The sequence below is a fragment of the Eptatretus burgeri genome, chromosome 1 (assembly GCF_056783735.1).
Source record: "Eptatretus burgeri isolate ZD-2024b chromosome 1, Ebu_testis_v1, whole genome shotgun sequence".
Classification (NCBI taxonomy): Eukaryota; Metazoa; Chordata; class Myxini; order Myxiniformes; family Myxinidae; genus Eptatretus; species Eptatretus burgeri.
This window is the reverse complement of record NC_140961.1, coordinates 71,746,834-71,766,664: the sequence shown is the minus strand read 5'-3', so window position 1 is coordinate 71,766,664 and position 19,831 is coordinate 71,746,834. Positions and strand designations below refer to the sequence as shown.

The window sequence follows — 19,831 nt, the reverse complement described above, 5'->3', positions numbered from 1 at the left end:
GATATGCAAACCCACCAGCCTGCATTTGGTCAATCACGTCAAATATCTCAGATGCCATACATTGTATATACACGACCACAGATTAAATCCCATCATCGCAATGACTGCACAATTTGTTTTAGGCAAGCGTTGCCCACCACATGAACGCATTGCTTTCTGAATTACGATAGCAGAGTTAGGGAGCTACGATATGTGGTTAAAATATCAGAGTCGGTTCAACCTTAGCATCACTGTGACGTCGCCACCAACAGTCAGTTCCACTGCGACCACGTTGGCTAAATCTCATGACATTACTGCCAAAAGATTATCTTTCATTTCCAAACTACAAATCATTTCATAAGCTGATTTACATTTGCTTCCAGCCATTTAAATGTAGCATGGATGCAAGAAAAGAACATTAAATTTTACACTTTCAATCGTACAGTATGATTTAACAAATTGTTTAAAATTCGAAGAACATTTATTTTAGTTCTCATTGAAAAAGAAGAAGCGAGTAAGGTTTGACTTGCGTTGGCCGAATTCATAGGTGAACCAAGTGATAACCTCATTTCATGATTTTAAAAGTTGTTTAAAATGTAAAGAATTCCGTGTTGATTCAAAAATAAGTCTGAAGTTTGATGCACTATTTGTGTTGTCTCGGAAAGTTACGTACACGAGCAAAATGGATAAAAACAGGCCCATGTGAGCACCATGGAAAATTGCATGATCAACATAAATATGTTGACTTTTGTTTCTATGTTCCTTTGAAACTGTGTGTGTGTGTGTGTGTGTGTGTGTGTGTGTGTGTGTGTGTGTGTGTGTGTGTGTGTGTGTGTGTGTGTGTGTCGGTGTGTGTGTGTGTGTGTGTGTGTGTGTGTGTGTGTGTGTGTTACCAAATTAAGTATTCAAAATGAGATCAACCCTTTTTTTACCGCGGGCACATTGGCCAATCGACAGGCTAAACGCACCGAGCCAGATTGAGGGCCTAACCGCAACTTTACCTTGCTCAATTAAGTTCATCTGAGGTCGATGGAGCGACACTGGATTCCTCTTCCCATCCAACCACTCAAAATGGCAACTTAGAGCAAGTCATCATACTTAATTGGGGTGGGGTTGGTCCCCGGCCTGCAACAGAGAGGTGATGGGGTTGGTCGCGACCGTTAGTCATTTCGCCAAATCGGTCCTTTGTATGATTTATAAGTCATACGGTTTTATGATCATGCTGACTCGAATAACTCCAACGAGACCCAGTTCATTCATTTGTGTATTTCAGAAAGAGGGGAGGGAGAACGGAACACGCAAACACTTTAGATACAAACCTAATCACAAATCCGAAATATGCGCCCCGCATTTGAGACGTACGGAAGAGCCCTAGGGAAACTAACCCTTCACAGGCCCCAAGCAAACCACAGGAGAAATACCGGAGAGATGCTGACAAGATGCAGAATACCCCATTTCTGCTCATTCGGGACTCGCAAGTCGAACGGTGTGCCCGGAGCATGGCAGGCATGCAGGGTTTGAAGTCATGCAAGTCACTTGGAGCTGGCACGATTCTGGGGGTGACGCAGCCTGCGTTTAAGAGGAGCGGATATTGTAATTGTGGGAGGTGCTCAATCCGCCTCCCTGTTAGGTCAGTTGTGCACCCACGACCAACACAACCGAACCTGCCTCCAAGCTCAAGTCAGTTTCACTGTACATCTGTTCGGAGATCCTTTTATCACCTTGGGCGATGCCACGCCCCTTAATGTAGCTAAGCTCTGCCTGCTCTGCCCTTATTGGCCGTTCAGGCATCACTCAAGCCAAAGCCCCTGCCACAAATCTTCTCGGACTGTCCTGAATGTTCGACGCCTAGTTTTCTTGTGCTTAAGCCTTCACCCTGGCCAATCCCACAAGGCCATTTTCTTCTAAAGACATAAAAGACAGATTTAGAGAGGAAAAAACACAAAATAAGGGTTTAGGGGAAAGCGTTTTCAACAGAAAAATTGGGAGGGAGACAACATGATTTCTCTAAAAATATCGACACATAATCCTTCATTAAAATTAAATGACCTCACTCTACGCTAACACATGTACTCAGGGAATAACTATTTATAAGCTATGCAATCTTAACCCCTAGGCCGAGAATCCATTCCCGCAACAATATTGTTACGGATCTGGAAACCATATACATTCAACATACAGATGTCCCAAAAGTCAGTTATGTCGTTAAGTATGTGTGTAGTCAGATCCCCTTCCTTTTGTCTAGTGGGAGAATCAAAGGCGTGCGTTGCAATTTATTTTAGTTGGGTTATTACATCGAACAAGCCATCTCACAACCATCCCATCTGTATGACCCCTCGGCCCATTACGATCCACCACCAACCAGCTGCCTTCTCGCACCCTGGCGTGCCAAGGCAAGATCTCGTGGTTCCGGTTTCTCAGATCCCACAAACGTTGTAACTCTTTCACGACGACCTTTGCAACATTGATACTGTTGCTCGACAAGTACGAACCTGCGTGGAAGAGTGGGTGGGGTTTCCCGGAAGGTGATGAAGCCCCGCCCAGGAAGGGCGAGTCCATGGGAGCCTGCCTAATTAGGGCGGGGAGTGACATCTGTTCGAGCGAGCTCCGCCCCATTGTGGGAGGTCCATAAATTCCCGAGCACTCTCTGAGGCAGGTGTGGTTTTTTTGGGGTTGTTACGAAGGTTGTTTGGAGGTTTTCGAGGGGGTTGTTGTTAAGCGTGCAGTTCTTTTGAAGCGGAGGGTTGAGCAGAAGGTTGTGAAGGCGGCGAACGTGTCTCTGCTGGTCCTCTATAAGGAAAGAAAAGAGCGACCCTGACCCCCTCCGTGGACCCCGCTATTCACCACCTGAGCTCCGCCACGAACCACGAGTCCCACACGTGCGACTGGGGACCAAACCAACGACCTTTGTCGGGTGCCGCATCACAGAGCACCCCCTTCCTCCAACGGTCAGGTACTCAGCTGGACTCTGACCCCCAGCTCGTCTCTCTCCTCGGCTGTGAGGGTCCAATAAAGAACTCTGGGTTTATTTTCATTTGTGTGTGTGTCTGCGTGTGGGCCCGTCTTATAAGTAGAACTGAATAAGTGTTTTTGGACCACTGTAAATATTCCTTGCTTGCATATTCGCGTTAAGTCTTGCTTTGTGTCTTCATTTACTGTAAATAAATCATCACAGAAATGTTCCCAGTCCGTTTCCGTCCCTTCTTGCATTGGTCCAGCATGGTTCGGATCTGAGTTTAGATGGGGTTTTATCCCCGATAATCCGTTCATCCGAGCCGGCACGGCTTTGGCAGTTTCCGCAAGGCTGCACCCGAACCGGAGTTGGTAGTCAGTAGTTGGAACTCTACCGCAGTCAGTAGAGTGACCCGGTTCGAGCAAGAAGTGCCGAGGGCGTGGTTTCCCCGGTAGTCGAAATCGCGTAGTTAATTAGGTAAATTGGGTCTAGACAAATAGACCCTACGCTACGCAGTTGAAATATTGGCGACCACGGTCGGTTCAGCGACCCGCCGCGTCACGGAATTATCCGGGGAGTCTGGTGGAGACGACGTAGCTTTTCCTACCTCGTGGTCGTTCTCGCCACCGACCCCTGGCCTGCAACAATATATTTGCCTAGTTTTTCTTTCTGATGGGTAAACGTTTTAAATGCTCCTTTGTTGAAATCACGTACATTACTATTAATTTGTGTATCATTTAGAAATGTCTATAATATAGGGTAATAACCTCTGCCACCGAAGGTGGAAGGAGGTTATTTTTACCCCTCTCTGTCTGTTTGTTTGTTTGTGAACAAAATTTCTCAAAAAGTTGTGGACAGATTTGGACGAAATTTTGTGTGGAGAGCTTGGGTATGCAACAAGGAAGAATTTATTCGATTCTGATGAAGATCTGAATCCAGATCCTATAATTTTTTAAGTGATTCTTCGTCATTGAGTGATGGGGCAAAAACAATATCTAGCATGATATTTCAAAAAGTTGTGGACGGATTCGGATGACACTTGGTGGATTAGTTGGGTAGGTGACAAGAACAACCTCATTAAATTTTAGTTCAGATCCAAATCCAGATCCGGCCAATCAGTGGGATACAAAATGTAAAATGTTAAGCCTGGTGGAGGTATGCGCCCTCCCGAGTGCCCTTATAGTTTGCATTGTTTCCCCATGTCTACATGATTTGTGTTATTGCATGAACTTTTCCATGAGCCCAGGAAATGAAATGAACAGCATATGCATTTAATGTGCCACATCCTTAGCAATGTTACAATTCAATGTGATGTTTTTGTGTGTTTTAGATGTATAAAAATGTGATATCTGGAAGTTTACTTTAACTTTCACCCTCTTTCCTGGGACTTTCCTGTAGGTACGGGAAATGGAGGTAGAGCTTGAGGATGAACGCAAGCAACGTGCCCTGGCAGTTGCCAACAAAAAGAAGCTGGAGGTGGATTACAAAGACCTTGAGGCACAGACAGAGGCAGCTTCCAAGGGTCGTGAAGACGCCATGAAGCAGCTGAGAAAGCTCCAGGTTTGATTCTTTGTAAATTTGACTTTTTTTCCATTTCTTTACCCACAAGCACCTATGTATCAATGCTTCATTTTTCCTCACCTACATGTATACATTCTTTATTGGATCTTGCAGTTGTCCCTTTATTTTTCTGGGAAGATGCAGTTATATATTGGGTCATCAGGATTGTTACATAAAAGTACTGTCAAATATAGATTGCAAACCTTGCTTCTGCCGTTTCACAGGGCCAGTTTAAGGACTACCAGCGGGAGATGGAGGAAGCCCGAGCTGCAAGAGATGATGCTTTTGTCCAAGCTAAAGAGAACGAAAAGAAAGTGAAGAACCTTGAGGCAGAGCTCATAACTGTACAAGAGGTAAGATCTACGAGATGGAAGAAATGTCTTTTGAAGGCATTTGGTGCATGAGAGAGCTTAAAATGAGATTTAATTGAACGTAAATGTACATACCCGATTCCTGTTGGTGGCACGCCAAAAATAACATCCACCGTCCCTGGAGTACAACCACCAGTTTTCAGCTCATTATGTCCAGTGGTTCAAGAGTGCATAGAGGGCAAACAAAGATCCCATCCTCAAGGACAGATTAATTCCCACAGAATTCGTATTATTTATTATGACATGTAATACCCATTTTCACCAGGTGGGTTGCGTTTCTCCCCCCCCCCCTCCCTGGTTTGAACCCCCTGGGCCATGATGATTTTTTTTTTCACTCCTTAAACTCATTCTGGGCACACCCTAGTGAAACCACTAGTTTTCAAGTCTTTCCATCCGGTGGTTCAGGAGTGCATGGAGATCAAACAGAAACACAAACCAACATGCAAACAGGCACTTCTCAAATTACATATATACCATCATTATCCAATTATAAACCGCATCGTGTATAAACCGCACTCGAACATAAACTGCAGCTGTAAAAGACCTCCTGTTACTAATTTTTCGGTGACGTACGACAATTTTGGCCTGTTCGAAAACTGCAACTATGGACGACGTAGACTGTCAGAAACATGTTTTGTTAGCAAGAATTCTGTTGTGGCATCGTGATAGAAGAGAACCGGAAGAAACGAACACCACCAGGCGAAGTGCAAGCCGCACTCGTGTAGTAACCGCACTGGATGGTTTTGACAAAATTTGTGAGTAAACCACGGTTTATAATTGGAAAGTTACTGTAGTATGAGTAACGTTTACTTTTGCCCCATAAACCACTGCATGATTTATTTATTTTAATAAGATTTGTCAAATATTTGAAATTGCATCGCACATTTTGCTTTCAGCGATGTCGAGTGAGAAAATTGGGCCATTTTACCACTCCTCATTAAATCTGGCAAACAACAATAACAAAGTTGCATAAGTTGCATGCGTTTCTGAAATTATATTTAAATCAAGCTTTGTAATTGGTGTGTTTGACCATGAGTCTGATCGAGAATCTTGCTGTGAAGATAGTACTTTGTGCAGTCTGAAAATACTGTAGATTGAATGGCTGGGGAGTACTTACGTACCAACGCTTTGATGCCTGTTTATGTGTTTTCATCCCATGTCTGGATCCAAGCTTTCGCATAAACACTCCGTTTACATGAGAAAACTAATTTGACCTGGTTGTTTTAATCTTGATTATAAACCCATTTTAACTTGGTTCATTTCATCCACATCTCACTGCACCCATGTTCCAGGAATTAAATGTATTTAACAAAAGAATGTACAAAATAGTTTACAAAACAAAAAGTTTAACCATATCAGGCCTGGTGTTGGCTTAACAGTTGAGGTGGCTGGCCTAAGATCATAGGGTCTTGAGTTCAAGCCCTTTTACCATTGAATTAACACCAGGTGGGTTGACTCAGCCTGTCATCCTTCTGAGGTCGACAAAATGAGTACCAGCTTACTGGTAATAGGGGGCATTGCATCAGCGGCACAGCCACGCCTCCAGAAAGTAATGCAGCCAACCACCACAGGATGTATATGAATAAACAAATAATCATGTTTGACTTTTTTCACATTTGCATTACACAACCATGAACCATTCCCATTGTGTGAAAGTAACATGTTTGTGATTGATCAGTTACCCTTTGTATGATGCATACCTCTGTTGGTCCATTTTACCCCCATTGGTGTTGGAGGTCATTGATGAGTTCACCCTCTTCCTCTCCCTGCCTGCCCTTTGTAATGAGAATGTAAACATTGCTGTTTTCATTGTTGTCTTTACATACCACTATGGCAACTGACTATGATTATATTATTCATATTTGAGAACAGGAACTTTCTGGAGCGGAACGAGCAAAGCGTCACTTGGAGCAAGAGAGAGATGAGTTCGCAGATGAGCTGGCCACCAGTGCTTCTGGGAAGTAAGTTTCTTAATAAAATGTTTTACTTTTTTGTAGTTCAGGAAAAATTTGAGGTCTCAACTAAAATATTATTGGAAGAGTCCCCTTTCCTGAAATGTATTTAATGAATCGATTTGGCTTTGAGGATTCAGTGATAATGATTCGGCCGAGGTTGAGCAAAGTGAGGTCAAGGCCCTTTATTCCTGATGTGTGAAACCCTCTGCAACCCATGCTGAGAGAAAACAGACTTTTTGGAATGCTGGCTACATTTTCCATCCAATCATCATGTAACTTTGTTGAGAAATTTTCCATGGGTAGGCACTCCGATATTGAAAGTCTTATGTCAATCGCTCAAGCAGTTGTGGAGAAAACAAATTTAAATATGAATAAAGATGAAAAAGTGAGGGCCTCAGCCAACATTCCACAACATGGTCAAGGATGGTTGTGGATGTCTATTACTAGTTTATTAAAGGCATACAATGACAGAAGCAAAATGAGACGATTTTTAAAAACAACAATAAACAAGAAGCGAATACTTCGATATCACGTGGCTGGGAGCAGTAAAAGTCTAGGTTAAGAATGATGAAACAATTTTGCTGTTGTAAAATTTAAATGTAGACACGGTGAATTGGCATGCATGATGGAAAGAGTTGTGACGTTGGACAAATTTCTATTTATAGCCCTCAGATCAAAGGGACGTACGTAGCCATAAGTGACAGAAGACACAGGACAGAATAGCCAATTATATAACAATGCGATGTCACCGCGCTGTAATAATCATTGATTACAGCATATTGCTGAGTGCCAGCAGAAGAGCTTAAAAAACAAATGCAATATGGACACAAGAAAAAGAGCAATCTCAGAGATTGCAGATCCTTTCCAGAACTTGTTTTGTGTGGTGGTTGTGTAGTTTTGTGTGGTGGTTGTGTAGTTTTGTGTGGTGTTTGTGTACTGGTGTGTTATGTAATTAATAACAGACATAAGTAGAACTGCTACTTTATAACTGCTGGCAGTGATAACAAGGTACCAAGACGTCCCGCTTTGATGCAACCCTGTTTTGATCGGACAGTTGACCATGACCCATAATGTTTATTATTATTCAATTGCATTCAGAATGGGATTAAAATAAATTAAATTCAAATCAAATGGAAGACCAAATCGGTACAGTCCTGCATTGGAGTAATCAGAAGGAACCCGAACAAGCAAAAAGCAAAGATGAAGTCATCAGGAGGAATATGGATAGGATTCAGGCTTCAGCTGCTACTCCTCTACCCTCAAACCCATCCAGGCACAGCTTAGTGTACCTTATTTAAAAAAAAAAAAATTTTTATCCGAGATCAAAAAAAATTCTGGCTGCCAGACCATGTGACCTATCAATTTTTCGTAAACATCTTGATATTCCCATGGCTTGGGGAACGTGTGTGTGAAGTTTCCCCTCGATCTTTCCAGCCGTTCTGGGGAAGAACATTTTTTATGGGTTTTCTGGTAAATCCAATATGGCTGCCAAACCATGTGACCTATGATGTCATAGGTGTGAAGATTTTGATCCTCATGGATAGGCGTCATATGTGAAGTTTCACCACGATCTGTTCAGCTGTTTCAGAGAAGAAGATTTTGAAGGTTTTCTGCATATATATACATATATATATATATATATATACATATATACATATATATATATGTATATATATGTATGTATATATGTATATATATATGTATATATATATATGTATATATGTATATATATATATATATATATGTATATATGTATATATATATATATATATGTATATATGTATATATATATGTATATATATGTATATGTATATATATATGTATATATATATATATATATATATGTATATGTATATATATATATGTATATGTATATATATATATATATGTATATATATATATATATATATATATATATATATATATATATATATATATATGTATATATCTGGCTGTCAATTTTTCTTTGGAGATACAGAGGTCCAAAGTTTTTCCTTTTATCCAACATGGCTGCCACACCACGTGACCGATGACATCATAATTATTATTGTTAAAACATTCATTCTACATGAGTAGTCGCTCCTATGATGAAAATTTTGTGTCAATCCGACGAGCGGTTGCAGAGAAAAACACTCATGGTCTGTGTGGACAAACAAACAAACAAACAGACAAGCTGACCCCAATGCAATACCCTCTCATCTGACGAGAGTAAAAAAATCAAATCAAATAAAGGAGTAAAACGACTAAAATAATAATAAGGCAGACCTATTGCAGGCCCCCCTAACAAACGGACGCCAACGTTGTCAGACGGAATGAAAACCCGTCATTCTTGTTACAAAAACAGCTAAAATTGATGAAAAAGCGGCTGAAATTGAAACCAACACAGTAATTACGGTCGCAATAGCAAATGATGCTCAACATTTAAAAAAGGGGTAGAGCACGGATAAACAATCATAAGTTGGAAATCATTCTGCAGGCTTGATGAGCCCACTGGCCTCCTCGTGCGTTGAAGTACTGTACCTTGTAAGGGAACTCATTATATACTAATGAGCTTCACTGATGGGAATATTGTAGTGGAGGGGAGGGGGAGGAAGGGAGAGGAGGGAGAGAGGAGGGTGATGGAATGGACGGCGGGAAGGGGAGGGAGAGGAGGGAGGAGAGTGAAAGAGGGAGGGGAGGAGAGAGGAGGAAAGGGTAGCGAGGGAGAGCTGAGGGAGGAGGAGGGAGCAAGGAGGGGTGAGGGAGCGAGTATGGTGTGAGGAATGGGGAAGAGCGAGCTTATGCGTTCGAGCAGTGTCCGTAGATGAGTGGATCAGTCAGTCAGTCAGTCAGTCGCTGAGTCTGTAAACACTTCAGTCATTGTCACTTGAACCAAACACAATTTTGATGAAACTTGGCCACAAGCTTCATATCTGATGCCTAACGAAGCTATATTGACTGCATCAAAATCTGCGCTCATGAAGGGGGTCTACGGGAGAGGGGGGGTTTGACCCCCCACCCTCCACACCCTCCTCAAGATAGGTATTTGCTCTCTTCTCCAAAACTACACACATGATTTTGATTAAACTTGACCACAACTTCCCGTGATGTACCAAAGTTTATTCACGGCATTAAAAAAAAAAAAATCAGGGTCTCGTGGGTTCTGCAGGGGTTTGAGCCCCCCAAAATAGGTATTTGCTCTCTTCTCCAAAACTACACACGTGATTTCGATGAAACCTGACCAAAACCTTCATCACCTGTGATGTCCTAAAATTTGTTCACAGCATTAAAAGAAAAATCAGGCTCTGAGGGAGTCTGCGGGGGTTTGAGTGACTGTTGCTCTTGATCCAAATTAGCTTCAGGACACGCAATCCTGTTTTTAGCTCACCTGGAACGTAGTTCCGGGGAGCTTATGGGATGGCACGTCATCAGTCCATCCGTCCACAAACACTTGCAACTTATTCTCTGAAACTCCGCACACAATTTCAATGAAACTTGACCACAACCTTCATCACCTGTGATGTACCAAAGTTTGTTCACAAAATAAAAATAAGAAGTTGGGTCTAAGGGGGTGTAACGGGGTGGTTTCCCCCCCCAAAATAAGTTTTGCTTTCTTCTCCGAAACTACACACACTATTTCGATGAAACTTGACCACAACCTTCATTACCCATGATGTCCCAAAGTTTGTTCATGGCATTGATAAAAAATTTCATCGGTATTTACTTTCTTCTCCATTAAATATTTTATGGGTCAGTCAAACCAGATTGAAAATCATTCCAAACAGGAAACATGCTATTTTTAGTGATGTCACAAAGGACACAAACAGCAGGCATGAATAACTAATTTAACATGTCAAATAAAGTGGTGTAAAAGAGGGATGAATCAGTGGCAGTAAACTTCCAATTCAATGGTTTGCTTAGTTTTTCTCCAGCCTTTAAAAGTTCTATTTAATTTCAGTTGAATTATATATTTGAACATGAGAACACAAATTGCATTGTTTGCACTTCCAAAAACCTTCAGTTTATCAGTACTTTGGCAAAATTTAACGCCGTCTCAACCAATCATATTTTCCACACGCTCTGAGAGTAGAGTGACAGTGAGATTCAAACAAAAATGGAGGCCCTGACGATGCAACCACACAGCTAACTCCATCCAAAAGATCGGTTTGTTGAGACTATAGTGCATCTTTTTCTCAAATATTGTTCCAAAATCATCAGTTTTCCAAGAATAATTGGCAGAAGGTTCAGCTCTGAGCTGTTATGTTTGACCTATTGGCTTTCTATGGTTGCCATCGTGCCTGTTCAAAATTCATGAACAATGCTAATATATTCAACAATGTGCCTGTTTGTGGTGATCATGTTGAGGTCATGGAGAGATTCACTTACCTTGGCAGTGATATTCATGTCTCTGCTGCCTGTGAGCCAGAGATCAACAGACATCCGGGTTGGGCCTGCGGAGTCATGAATTCACTGGATCACGGGGTGTGGCGCTTGTCCGTACCTGTGCGGGAGGACGAAAGTCTGAGTCTTCAGGTCCTTGTTGCTTCCAGTCTTGCTCTACGGATGTGAGACTTGGACTCTGACCAGGGATCTGAGACAGGGACTTAATTCCTTTGGTACCAGTTCTCTTCGGAGAATCCTTGGCTATCGTTGGTCGGACTTTGTATCCGAGCGGTTGCTGAGAGAGACTCAAATCTGATTTGTTACCTGCATAGTCCGTGAGCGTCAGCTGCGGCTGTATGGACATGTGGCTCGTTTTCCTGATGCTGATCCTGCTCACCAGATTCTCTCAGCGAGGAAGTCTCGTGAGTGGAGGAGGCCAATGGGCCGACCACGTTCCTCGTGGTTGCAGCAGGTTGATCAGCATCTCAATGAGATGGGGATGGGCCAGGCATCTGACTGGGGGATGGCCAGACAGAGGCCCCTGGAGTACCGGCGGAAAGTGGATGCAGCGACGCGCTGCTCTGGCGCATGCTCCTATACCTGACCTGACCTGCTAATGTAGGTCGTGCTCAGAAACGCAAAGCAAGAGTTAACTCCCTTCCCATGTCCCTTTTCTCACGACTGTGTGGGGTGTTCCATGAACTCTCTAGTTGTAAACTGCAGCTTTATTGAAGCTCTTCAGATATGGTGAATATTTGCATTCTTACTGCAAATTTGACAACCATTCAGTTTTTTGCCTTGATTAATTATTGATTCGAAATGTAACCATATGCATTGATTGGCAAGTTTGAGCACTCGTTCGTTTTTTGCCGCTGAAGTTTCTCTTCATTCCTTCCTGCTTTTAGGACTGGCCTGCTTGATGAGAAGCGTAGGCTTGAAAGCCGAGTTGGTCAGTTGGAAGAAGAATTGGAGGAGGAGCAGAGCAGTGTCGAGCTTCTTAACGAGAGGCTTCGTAAAGTTACCTTGCAGGTGGAATCCTTCAAGCCAGCAAAATCTTTCCCTCTCTCTTGTACTGTATAACCCATCCCGACCACCAACCCTTCCTCTTATTTTCGCAGGGGAATGGGTGGGGAGATTAGTGGAACTTATCAATGGAGTTTAATTGAAGTATATTTGGCATACATTTGATCAATTCCAAGGCATACAGTTCACCCCAGATTAGTTACTCGTTTTTTTACATGTTGATGTGATCACCCCTAAGCTACCCAAAGGATGCTTGTCAATGGGAATGTGGCAGTGAGTGTGTGTGGATGGTGTCAGAATTTTGTATTAGCTTTAGATCCCATTCTTTTGCTTCATATGGTGGGATAAAATGCTTAAAATTACACTGTGCCCCAATAATAGTGCATGAACCCTGCCATGTTTGAGTTGAGCAACTTGCTGTGCCGTCTGTGAGTAGGTCGAGCAGCTCTCGGCCGAGCTGGCCACAGAGCGCAGCACTGTGCACAAAGGAGAAAATGCACGACAACATCTGGATCGGCAAAACAAGGAACTGCGTGCCAAACTGCAAGAGCTCGAGAACTCTGTAAAGGCAAAATACAAGGCTTCTGTGACCACACTAGAGACCAAAGTCGCTCAATTAGAGGAGCAACTGGAGCAGGAAGCTCGGTATGTGCAGCACGAGTGTCGATAACAAAAAAACTACTTTAACCATCTCCGTGCCCCTATTGGTGCAACTGCTACTGCAGTTACCATTGTGAGGTTCGGTCTCTTTCACAGAATATATCGAAGCCAGGATAGCATGTTGGTGCATGCTTGCACATGTGTGCATGCTCGTTTTCTTGGATCAGATCTCATCTATTGATAGATTGAAAATCGTGACTTTTTCACTTGTTGGAGCTCAGAGTTGTGCAGTTCCAGGTTGTTATGTATCCTCAATACATAGGTTACAAATAACAAGCTTCTTGTATGAGGGCATTATTAAATTACCTATTCTCATCACATCAGAGAACGAGGGGCATCAAGTAAGCAAGTCCGACGTATGGAGAAGCGTTTGAAGGAGTTGATGATGCAGGTGGAAGATGAACGTCGTCATGGTGACCAGTACAAGGAACAGGTGAAATTCGTGATGTTTCTGAACCTGTGGCGTCATGTTGGTTATTTTAAAGTGACATTTAGAAGCCCATGTACAGCAAGCACTTTTTTTATCTCTTCAAATCATGCCTCAACTCGCTGCTTTCCCAACACCCAAACCCTCTTTTTGGCACTTAAACCATGTATTTAAAAAAAGAAAAAATCTAATCTCAGATGGACAAAGCTAATTCAAGAATGAAGCAGCTGAAGCGACAGTTGGAAGAGGCTGAAGAAGAAGCGACACGAGCAAATGCCTCTCGTCGGAAAATTCAGCGAGAACTTGAGGATGCCACTGAGACTGCAGAGGCCATGAATCGTGAAGTAAATTCACTCAAGAGCAAACTCAGGTAACATGTTCCACCATTGTTCCATATGCCATTCATCTAAGAAACTCCTCATCCTCTGGCTTAAAGGCCATCTGCCAAAATTCTCATCATCCTCACAGTAACTTCTCTCCTTTTGTGTAAAGTTCACCTTCTGACACTGAAACACATCCAACTTCCTTCGGTTGAGCATTCCGTTTTTACATAGTTTATCCACATTTCATTTTGTTTTATGAAAGGCCGAGTTGATATTGTTACTCGTACCAGTCTGAAAGCCTCCCACTGCAAAACGTGCAGTTAAAATGAAAATAAAAGCAGAATATTTAAACCTCCAAGTGTAAGCAGCAATTGCAACTGAACATTTTTACAGCTTGTTCAATATCACCTTGAAAGGCATTTTGTACTCCATGATACTTTGTTGCTACAAAAAGCACCCGCTTCCTATGGGAGCCATCAAGGGGGTCATGTTATTATATTTATGCCTATTTTACTCCAAGGGATCCCAGGATTATACACCCAAAAAATGGTTGCGATTGTTTCAGTCGTTTTTGCAGTACTTGGGAACAGACAGACGGTGAATTATCTTTATTTAATTTAACTAGTACGGGCCGGTAGGGGCGGGCCCGTAGGGGCATGCCCATAGGTGAGTGCCAGTATGTGCAGCCCTCTTGCCCCTCTCTCGCCCCCTCTCTCGCCCCCTCTCTCGCCCCCTCTCTCGCCCCCCTCTCTCGCCCCCCTCTCGCCCCCCTCTCGCCCCCCTCTCGCCCCCCTCTCGCCCTCCTCCCCCCTCTCTCACCCCCTCTCTCACTCCCTCTCTCTGGTCCCTCTCTCTCACCCCCTCTCTCTGGTCCCTCTCTCTCACCCCCCTCTCTCACCCCCTCTCTCACCCCCTCTCTCACCCCTCTCTCACCCCCTCTCTCGCCTCCTCTCTCGCCTCCTCTCTCGCCCCCTCTCTCGCCCCCTCTCTCGCCCCCTCTCTCGCCCCCTCTCTCGCCCCTCTCTCGGTCCCTTTTTCTCGCCCCCTGTCTCGCCCCCTCTCTCGCCCCCCTCTCTCACCCCCCACTCTCACCCCCTCTCTCGCCCCTTTTTCTCACCCCTCCTCTCTCTCCCCCTCTCTTGCCCCCCTCTAACACTCCTCGTCTCGCCCTTCCTTCCCCCCCTCTCCTCTCTCGCCCCCACTCTCATCCCCCCCTCTCCCGTCCCCCTCTCTCGCAGAAATTGGTCGACAGATAAATGGCCGTAACTTGGGAACCGCTCATCCGATAAATATCAAACCTCAAAAAGGCACATCCACGGGTCCCCAGCAATATTCCTGGCAAGTTTCAATCAGATCGGACCGTCAATCGTGCAAAAAAAAATAATAAAAAATAAATAAATAAACATCAATTGTGACGTCATTCGGGATGTCATAGCACCGTGTCTTGTCATTGGTCGACAGATAAATGGCCGTAACTTGGGAACCGTTCGTCCGATTGATATCAAACCTCGAAAAGGCACATCCGGGGGTCCCCGGAAATATTCCTGGCAAGTTTCAATGAGATCGGGCCGGCGGTCGTCGAGAAACGGCGGTCGCAGACAAACAGACAAACAGACAGACAAACAGACATTGCTGGAATTATAGATAGATTAAGGACAGTGCCGTATATGGAGTTAGGTTATTGTTTTTGGTTTGTTAAATACTGGATACTCATTTATCCTTGAGATTTTTTTCAGCATTTTTATTCTGGCGTCAAATACAACTGCAGCTGGCATTATTGTATATTGAATGATTACAACGACCAGAGATTATGGTGATTTTGGGACGTATCACGTGCAGGTCTCAGTTATATATTCAACACGAGCAAATAGAACTTGTTGCTTCGCTGATGGGGATATTAAGGGTGTGTGAGAGAGAGTGAGAGAGAGAGAGAGAGAGAGAGAGAGAGAGAGAGAGAGAGAGAGAGAGAGAGAGAGAGAGAGAGAGAGAGAGAGAGAGAGAGAGAGAGAGAGAGAGAGAGAGAGAGAGAGAGAGAGAGAGAGAGAGAGAGAGAGATATAGATATAGATATAGATATAGATATAGATATAGATATAGATATAGATATAGATATAGATATAGATATAGATATAGATATAGATATAGATATAGATATAGATATAGATATAGATATAGATATAGATATAGATATAGATATAGATATAGATATAGATATAGATATAGATAGATAGATAGATAGATATATTGAATGCTTAATGACTGAACACACACACACACACACACACACTTTGAGACCTGGGAAGACTCCTTTCCACCTTCTGAAACCTGCATATGGAGATAACGAATGCACACACATACCAATCCATTCCACCTTCTGAAACCCACATCTGGAGATAATAAAATACACACACACACACACACACACACACACACACACACACACACACACACACACACACACACACACACACACACACACACACACACACACACACACACACACACACAGTGGATGCGTTGAAACGTAGGTGGACTCCGTTGTTCCACCTTCTGAAACCCGTATATGAAGATAATAACGAATCGCACACACAGGAAGGTGGATATTTTGAGACTTGGGAGGACTCTGTTCCACCTTCTGAAACCCGTATATGGAGATACCAATGAACAAGACACAAACACACACACAATCGTCATGTGACGGGTGGAAAAATTTGGTTCTGCAATTTAGAAAACATTTTAATCTGGCGAATGGCTCGGAAATCGGGTGTTATCTATATTATAAAGCAGGAGTGTCTGGCTGACCCCAAACTACTCGGTTTTGGGGCGAGCCCCACCAAACCTTCTGTGGAATATTTTAGGGTCCCAGCCAGTATCCTCAGGTGGGTGGGAAGTTTAATAAATACCTCAATACAATTATGATTTCGAGTTTTGATCCGTACCAGAATAAGTTGCTCCCGATCTGGATGTAACGTCAGAATTGCGTTTGTCTTTGTTTATCTCATAAGTATTTGTAACATTGTATTTAGTTATATTATTGGTATAGCATTAATTTGTGATTGGAATGATGCTATATGGAATTCAAATATAGAGGGATATTGAGTTTAAAATAGATTCAGTAAATCATGTGAGGGATTCCACCTCTGACATTCGTGGATTTGGCATTTGTAGTTTCATCATTTTTTTTTATTGCCCAAGTCCTTCACGAACTGGCTGTCCAGCAGCTGTCCAGCCCCTCCCGTGCATAGCACGGTCGGGTACCTTGCTCATCAAATATATTTTGCTTTGAAACTCGCAAAGAGAAGCTACTTGAATTTTATAAGGAATACCCGATTCATATAAAATAACCAATTCTTCAGAAAGTCATGAGGACAAAGGAAAGTGTTATCGCTCATACATTGCTGAGGTTAAATGTTAAAACATCCACCACCCATCATCGTCATAAGATATGGGATGAAACTTTGCCAATTTCCCACCATGCCTGTAACAAAGCATGCAGACATGCGTGCACACATACCCACGGAGAGTCCCTGCAGATCCAAATCTATCCAGATGTACCACGTACATATGGGTAGATTAAGACTACCTTGAAGCAACTGCCAACTGTATATCCCGATTGGCACAGGAACTGTACCGTTATCAACTATGGTGGTGTAGGGCGCTTGGCACGTGCCTTAAACACCCCAATGAAATGGTTAATAAAGAACGGCTGGCTTGGCAAGCGATAGTAACCTGATTGGTAATGGCACCTACTCACAAAAGACAAAACATCGCCGATTTCTTCACATTTTCAGATTTCACTCCAGATTTTAAGTGAAATAGTCCACACGATCCGATCCTCCAAACTCAAATTATATTTCAGTGATGTATTTAATTAGTCCATGAGAGTAGATCGTGGAAAATCACATCATATAATGTGTGAAATCGCTCCAAGCTCCAAATTTGAAAACTATAGCACTTACAAAAGCAATGTACACAACGATTCGTAGGGATGTAGATGAAGCTTACGGTGATACGAGTGAGGAAAGTGAAGAAAAACATTTTGCGTGCTTTATCGTTAATAAACCGTTGCAGCCTGTTCCAACTCAAGGCGTTGTTGAGCAGGCCGAAACAAATGCCAAATTAAGACCCCCCAGCGAAGAAGAGAGGTTATCGAGGGAGTGGCGTGCCCGAGGATGCGCCTGATAAAGGTGCCCGAGGATGTGCCTGATATGGCCGTTGATTATCTTCAAAAGGGGTGTTTTAATTAACCCAAACACCCAATTTTTCACTCTCGCACTTCCTTGGTGTTCCCTTCGTATGCATGTAAAGTTTCAGGCTGCCAGGTTTCATCGTTTTGGGGACGGACACACATGCATACATTTATTGGTGTAGATTACTGTGCTTTAATGGTTTTTTTTTTAACTGCTGGTAATGTCTCTGTCTTTGTAGTTCAAGGTTATATTCCTTTAACTGTCTGACCTGTTCAGTCAGGTTTCTGGACACTGAAGTGTGGTTGGCCTACCCTGTCAGGCTGAGATATTAAGGAGGTTCAAGCTACAACATATTTGGCCATCAAGCCATCTAACTCTTATGTGACAACTCTGTCTTTTACTTGTGGTCAACTGTTTTCTCTCTGCTTTGTGTCTGCCTTATGAACAATCTTGTTAAGGTGTAATCTCAATGTTTTTCTCATCTGATTAAAGTTTGCAAGATTAGACTGTTCATGGTTACCCTTTAAAAGAAGGGTAATAAAATACAACTTTGTGTTTGAGCTTCCAGTTTTGTCAAATTCATTTTGCTTCTTGCAGTCCTCTGGGCACTTTGGTTTTAGCATGTCGTCGTACCATCATATGCCCCATGTTCTGACATATGATGGTATCACTTGACTTTTTTTTTTTAAAGTTTAAACCTTCACTGTGCACTTTCTGTGTGTTCTTCAATCTATGTTTGTAAAGACAACTGTATTATGTCGAGTAGTCCTGCTTATGAGTTTGATATAATTACACTGGCTCATGATGCATTGTCAGTTCCAGGAAGTGCAAGTCCATAATACATGCAAGGTAGGTTGCCAGTTGTATTCTTGCTTATTGGTGCAGTTGCAATGCCTGCTTATGTTATGTTTGGGTGGTGAGGACAATGTCTAGCTTCTTCTGCGACTTTTTTTTTTCCTCTCTCTTCCTTTCCTTGTGTTGTGCCTGTGTGTCCAATTAGCCAACGATTAAACAAACATGACAAGTAGGTCACAATGCTGCCGCTGCTTTGCTTTGTTTTTCATTTCCACATACTTTTGAATTATTTCCCGTCGTAGGTTAACGTATGAAATGAACCAATGCGGACTCCTTGTGCACTTAAAGGGCTATGACAGGTTAACTTATAGACTTGTCTGTGCATTGTGATTGAAAATCAAACAATTCTGCTTTCTCTCAGATCTGCTGAAAATACAACTTGGGCTGAACAAAAATAACATTTCAAAGTTTACTTTCCCATACGGGGCCAGTGGTGTCGTGTCGGCATTGGGTTTCTTTTTGAAAATTTCTCATGACTGCGGAAAAGTGATCGAGCCTTGAGAACTGATAAACCTTGAGAACCACAACTCAAATAACGCGATAAATCCGGTGGTGGTGGAAGCATGTAATTTATTTATTTATTTGACAGCAAACTCTCTTCTCCTTCCTTCTTCCTGCTGGAAAGTTATTCTGTGACATCACAAGAGAAAAGATGGATAAGTGCAAATTGGGGTTGACTTTCAATCAAAATTGCTGTGGTGTGAGTAAATTGCACCACCGCTCTGCATTTATCAATGAAACTATGAGTAGAAATGCACACATACGTTTCTTACTACCTCCACCACCGAAGGTGGATGGAGGTTTGTTTTCACCTTTGTCTGTCTGTTTGTTACTTGCAAAATGGAAGATTTTTCGAGTATATTGGTCAGTCGCTTTTGTTGTTCTGTCTGTTTGTCTGTAAGTCGCTGACAGGTCACAATTCTAAACCGATCGTCATGAAACCTTCCCATGTTGTTGAGGTAGTCTCAACTGAAAAGCCTATTGATTTTGAGGTCAAAGGTCATCTTGAGTTCGAATTTCTAAAATCGTCATTTTTCATCCGATTGACATGTTTTTATCTTGCCAAAACGAAGTTTTTGCAAGATATGTTAGTCAGCTTGTATGTTTTTTTTTTTTGTTTGTTTGTTTTTCTGTAATCACTTATTAAAAAATTCTGCAGAGCACAGTTATCATT

At 42.6% G+C, this 19,831-nt stretch overlaps 1 protein-coding gene across 11 annotated transcripts in view; it reads left to right on the top strand.

The window, feature by feature from the left end:
• Nucleotides 1–19,831, top strand: part of LOC147034722 (myosin-10-like) — a 242,334-nt gene that overhangs the window by 205,876 nt on the left and 16,627 nt on the right. For 4 of the 11 annotated variants that reach the window (XM_085887728.1, XM_085887688.1, XM_085887703.1 and 1 more), the window contains 9 exons: nt 4,331–4,492; nt 4,717–4,845; nt 6,736–6,824; nt 12,086–12,209; nt 12,640–12,848; nt 13,188–13,296; nt 13,488–13,660; nt 18,619–18,651; nt 18,803–18,826. In XM_085887728.1, coding sequence (XP_085743854.1) covers nt 4,331–4,492; nt 4,717–4,845; nt 6,736–6,824; nt 12,086–12,209; nt 12,640–12,848; nt 13,188–13,296; nt 13,488–13,660; nt 18,619–18,651; nt 18,803–18,826 — 1,052 coding nt within the window. Of the gene's footprint in view, nt 1–4,330; nt 4,493–4,716; nt 4,846–6,735; nt 6,825–12,085; nt 12,210–12,639; nt 12,849–13,187; nt 13,297–13,487; nt 13,661–18,078; nt 18,363–18,618; nt 18,652–18,802; nt 18,827–19,831 lie in introns of those variants that run through there. The other 7 variants (XM_085887757.1, XM_085887750.1, XM_085887744.1 and 4 more) reach the window with 4 other exon arrangements.